The 5,772-nt window shown below is 32.8% G+C and overlaps 1 protein-coding gene across 1 annotated transcript in view; it reads right to left on the bottom strand.

Annotated features, from left to right (window-relative positions):
• LOC18586472 (ras-related protein RABF1) overlaps positions 1-4,686 on the bottom strand; it is an 11,576-nt gene extending 6,890 nt beyond the window's left edge. Inside the window, exons 1-4 of the mRNA XM_007009877.2 lie at positions 4,387-4,686; positions 3,997-4,076; positions 2,144-2,227; positions 1,868-1,962 (exon numbers count right to left, since the gene is read on the bottom strand). Coding sequence (XP_007009939.1) covers positions 1,868-1,962; positions 2,144-2,227; positions 3,997-4,076; positions 4,387-4,411 — 284 coding nt within the window. The 5' untranslated portion in view covers positions 4,412-4,686. The remainder of the gene's footprint in view (positions 1-1,867; positions 1,963-2,143; positions 2,228-3,996; positions 4,077-4,386) is intronic.

Below are 5,772 nucleotides of genomic sequence, written 5' to 3'. Positions count from 1 at the left end.
CATTCCAGAAGGATCTTTAAGGGAGCAAATCATTAGAGAACTTCATGGGAATGGTTTAGGAGGACATTTTGGGAGAGACAAGACTTTGGCAATGGTGGCTGATCGTTATTATTGGCCAAAAATGCGCCGAGATGTGGAGAGGTTGGTGAAAAGATGTCCAGCTTGTTTATTTGGTAAAGGCAGTGCTCAAAACACTGGTTTATATGTTCCTTTACCTGAGCCAGATGCACCTTGGATTCATTTGAGTATGGATTTTGTTTTGGGACTTCCAAAGACAGCAAAAGGATTTGATTCTATCTTTGTGGTGGTGGATCGGTTTTCAAAAATGGCACATTTTATTCCGTGTTTTAGGACTTCTGATGCAACTCATATTGCTGAATTATTCTTTCGTGAGATTGTAAGATTACATGGAATTCCAACTTCCATTGTTTCTGATAGAGATGTGAAGTTTATGGGACATTTTTGGAGAACTTTGTGGAGGAAATTTGGGACAGAGTTGAAGTATTCTAGTACTTGCCATCCGCAAACAGATGGTCAAACAGAAGTTGTGAATCGAAGTTTGGGTAATATGTTAAGATGTCTTATTCAAAATAACCCAAAGATCTGGGATTTAGTCATACCCCAAGCTGAATTTGCTTACAACAATTCTGTCAATCGAAGCATAAAGAAGACACCATTTGAGGCTGCATATGGGTTAAAACCTCAACATGTGCTTGATTTAGTACCCCTACCACAAGAAGCTAGAGTGAGTAATGAAGGAGAGTTATTTGCTGACCATATTCGGAAAATTCATGAAGAGGTAAAGGCTGCTTTAAAGGCCAGCAATGCAGAATATTCTTTTACAGCAAATCAACATCGTAGCAAGCAGGAATTTGAGGAAGGTGAGCAAGTACTTGTGCACTTGAGGCAAGAAAGATTTCCTAAGGGTACTTATCACAAACCCAAGTCTAGAAAGTTTGGACCTTGTAAGGTGCTAAAGAAAATCAGTTCAAATGCCTATTTAATTGAGTTACCACCTGAGTTACAAATCAGTCCTATTTTCAATATTTTGGACTTGTATCCATTTGATGGATGTGATGGAACTGCATCTACCATAGACGCTCAAATTCAGCACCTTCCAATTGCTAAGGTTGAAGTTATTGAGGATGTGCTAGATGTAAAAGAGGTTCGATCTAGACGAGGGAACCCATATAGACGATTTTTAGTGAAATGGCTTGGTAAACCTGCTAATGAAAGCACTTGGATTGCAGAAGAAGAATTGAAAAGAGTGGATCCCGACATCTATGAGGAGTATGTCAAGACCTACTCGTTGGAGTCGAGTCTTTTCTGACCCGAGGGGACTGATGCAGGCGCATATGAAAATTTATTTAGTATTTTAGTTAGTTTAGGATTTTATTTTATTTATTTAGTTTGAAATTCTTTTTCCTATATTTATTAGAATTTTAGTACTTTAAGTCTTTATTTAAGATTAGAATTACTATTTGATTAGGATTTATCTTAACTATTATAAATAAGTATCTTAAGTAGAAGATTATCATTATCATCTTTTGTTATTTTGAATATCTATTCAAGAGGTTTCTTTGAAAACCCAATTATCTTTTTATTGTTCCAACACAATCAACCCTATTCTAGTCCTAATTGTTGAGTTCTAATTGCTCTAAACCTTTCGGCTACATCACAAAGTAAACAATTAGCTCTTTCCTGAAAAAGGAGTGTTCATAGCAAAGCAAAATGCATAAAGTAAACTAAATTATAATTTCAATTACAATATGAAAGAACTAAGGCGAAAGGATCACAATATCATGCACTTTTCCTATGAAAGTGATAACATGAACTTACATATCAACATGGCATTTGAGAACCATACCTCTCTTGTCCAGCTGTGTCCCATATTTCAAACTTAACAGTAGTTGAATCTTGCAAAGCTATTGTCTGTGACAAGAATGAAGCTCCAACGGTTACCTGAAATAATAAAAGGTCAACCAATCAGATAAATCTCATCATAATAGAACCTTTTCACCCTTAAAGAGAGAAGGAAGATGCTAACATCAATCAGATTGAGTATGGTTGGACAAAACGTAGCTCAAAAGGAAAGCCAGATGGGCCATGTTACAAGTTGATGAATTAAGAAAATACACCTTACCTTGGATGTAGGGTCAAACTGGCCACGAACAAAGCGAAGAACAATACAACTTTTCCCAACTCCAGAATCACCTAACAAGACCAGCTGCGAGCAGCAAAAGGATATTAAAAATTCAGTTGCATTGTTAGAAAAGCAAATATCAGCAGCAAATCAGGTGTGATAAAAAAGCAAGGTGAAAACAATCTTCTCCTTTCTCAACAGATTTTTATCATATATTCATCTTACTACAACCAAGATAATTCAAATGCTCCAGATGTTCATATTTCCTTGAATTAGATTTTTAATGATGAAATCAAGAGCCACCTTGAATCTTCAGCTAAGCTTGAGTATCCTTCCATACCAACTTTATTACAAAAAAGAAGGTAGCCTATGACTTCTGAAGACTTAATCAAAAAGCATAAGAAAAGTATCACCTTACTGAATACTTTATTGCATATTTAGATCATAATTGTTATATTATTGACTATATTCATGTGATTTGTGCATCTTAGATTAGTTACCATCTGCAGGAAAAGTAGTGTATTGCAGTTTTATTCCTTCATATAAGAAAGGCACAGCATGCAGCACATCTTTCAAGTTCTACTTGTTGATTAGAGACTTTAGTTTTATAAAGGTTCCCCACAATGGATTTGCCTTCCTGCTTCTTTCTTGTTTAATGAAAAAATAGAATTTTCAAATGTACAAGGCCCTATGATTTAAACGGTACAGACCTCCTATGGTGTGACATGCATCAGTTATGGAGTTAACTGAGCACCATTTGACTGAAAACTCTTAAATGCAAAAAAACTAAATATTTGGTGCTTCATGAGACTTTATGAATGCTTTAGAACTAATAGAAAAATTTGTTTAGGAAGAAATCTTTAACCTTAGAGAAACTTCCAAACACTTGTGGGGAAAAAAAAAAATTTAAAGCAAGCACGTATAGCAACTTGAAGCAAACTAAGATATGGATAAGACGCAACACATTTTGCAAATGTTAATCAATGAACATGGAAAAAGATATCAGGCTGATTGAGGTAGTGAGAGAATGGATGGCATGTTGGGGTTTTAATGGTAGTGGATTTGGTCAGGTGTAGATGGAAGTCGAAGTGGTGATGTCATAATTACTACTAAATGGAGATCATGGTGGTAGTAATGAATGTATATTAAACAAATAGTAGGTTAAAAATTACATAACATCATTAGATCCAGTTTGAAGCATTAATGTATCAGTTAATCTTTTAAATGATACCCAAACATGCTTAGAAAACTACTGTTAAAAATGTGCTAAAATATTAGCATTTAAATTGATTAGGATTTTAAATTTCATAAATGCACCCCAACTATAATCTGAAACATGTAGCTACCGAATGCTCATTAATTTTTAAACTGATCATAAAATCTTGAGTCCTTTTATCCCATTTTCTAAAGAAAGACTCTAAGTGGCATCCCCAAAATGACTCTGAACAAACCAAGATGGCACTTACTAAACCCCAAAAAGAGAGCTACAGAACCAAACCATACCAACGTTCAACAAAGTTAACATGTTCAACTGCTAATATCTTTAAAAACTTACAAGAATTGAACACTTTGGCTCATCCTTAGCCAATAACAAATACTTAAAAGAGTCATTACTGTTTAATATAATGAGCAACCTGAGATCTTAAGCAAACCAACACAGATATCAGCTCATTTCAGACGTTCTAACTTCCAACATGACAAAATTCAAACCAAAGCAATGATGTAAAAAACTAAAGTAAAAGTAAAATGCTGCCTCCTAAACCTGTCTACTCCACTTCTTTAAACACATCAATATCTCAAATGTTCCAAAAAAAAAAAAAGTAAAACTATGGAATATGGAGCTAAATATTTACCTTTACACGTAGATTTTTGGCATCAGGCACTCCAGAATTCTCTGCATTGTTAAGTCCACTCAAACGCCCAGCACTCCTATCTGCAACCAATCGAAAAACCCACAAAAAGAAAATCAAATTTAACAACAATTCATAAAAGGGTAACCAAATTCCAAGCCTTTAAACAACATCCAAACCTAGTAACCAAAAACCTGAACTACATCACCAGCCACTAAAAATCCACAATTCAGCAATCAAAATTTTCAGCTCAAAACCCAAAGAAATCGACCAAATACAAAGATAACATATTTCTTTACAAATCAATGAGTAAAACCCTAGAAGCAAAAAAACCACAAAAAACAAAAAATTGAAAAAAAAAAAAAAGTCAAGGTAATCGGATAGGGATTTTACCTGGAAGAGAAGAAGAGCAACCCATGAGTTTATAAATTATAAATTACTATATATCTCTATGTATGACTTAAATTTAGGGTTTTAAAGCAATGAAAGAAAGCTTTAAAATTTTGATTTTTTTTTTTTTTGTTTTTCTTTGGTGCAGAAATGGGAATTTGGGACAGGTCGTTAATGGTCATCGGAGATGGGAATACTTTTGAGTATTTTTTTAATATTTTTTATTCTTATTTTGCCACGTGCTCAAAAATTGGGACCAAAGTTAGGTTAGGTAGTGCTCATAATTGTTAGTGTCATCAACTGTGGCCAAAACAGTTGGGACTTCTTTTCTGCGTCTTATATCGTGTTCTCTGGTCCTCCGTCAATATGTGGTTGAATTACACATAATAAATGCCTTTACTTTCCTCGTTTTGTTTGTTTTTCTTGTCAGCCTTTGTTTGTACACATTGCTTTGCCCTCACCAATTCTGCATAGATGCTTATGCCTTTGTTGGACTATGATTGATCTTATCATGTTGCACCAAGGTGTTGATTTCATTGGTTAACTTGAAGTGCTTTTCCATTCTTCCACCACTAAATTTTCTGACATTCAATTATTTCGCGTTAAATTTTTTTGAAAAAAATATTATAGATGAATAAAAAAATAAAACGAGATAAGATTTATAAGATAAAAGAGAATTTTCTCTCGTTACATAATTCAATTCAACTTATGACTGAAAAAGGGCAATAGACTATGTCACATTTGATTCTTTTGCTTTTCATTAGTTGAATGCTTGTGATCGTACAAAAAGCAAAATGCAAGCTAGCTGACTCTTGGAAAATGTTTCTTACATTCACAAAGTCTCAGTCCCCGATCTTTACCTATGATATCATACAATGTGTAGATTTCCATACTGTTAGGGCAGATTTTGTTATGGAAGACTTGACAGTTTTAACTTATTCAGACAGTTAAAATGTTTTCACCCTTGTTGGAAAAATTCAAAGTTTCTATTAAGTTAAATTAAGATGAACTTGTGCAAAGAGTTAAACTAAGGTTACGTTTGGTTTGGTTTGGTTGGTAGAATAAATAGGAATGAAATAAAATAATTATTATGTGAAAATAAAATGAGGTGAGAATAAAATAAAATAGTTATTACTTAATTTGATACGACAAAGAGAATAAGATAAGAATAATTATTATAAATTATTGTAGTGTTTGGTTGATAACAATAATTTTAGAATAGGAAAAGAATAAAAAATAAAAAAACAAAAACATCTTTTATTATTTATATGATTATTTATTTTTATTAGATTTTTTAAATATTAATAATCTAGAATTTAAATAAAATATTAATAATTAATAATTTAAATATTAATATTTTATTTAATTTAAATATTTAATATTTTATTT

Source organism: Theobroma cacao, chromosome 10, assembly GCF_000208745.1.
Source record: "Theobroma cacao cultivar B97-61/B2 chromosome 10, Criollo_cocoa_genome_V2, whole genome shotgun sequence".
Taxonomy (NCBI): Eukaryota; Viridiplantae; Streptophyta; class Magnoliopsida; order Malvales; family Malvaceae; genus Theobroma; species Theobroma cacao.
Note: the sequence above shows the minus strand (reverse complement) of the source record. Positions and strands in the feature narration are given on the sequence as shown.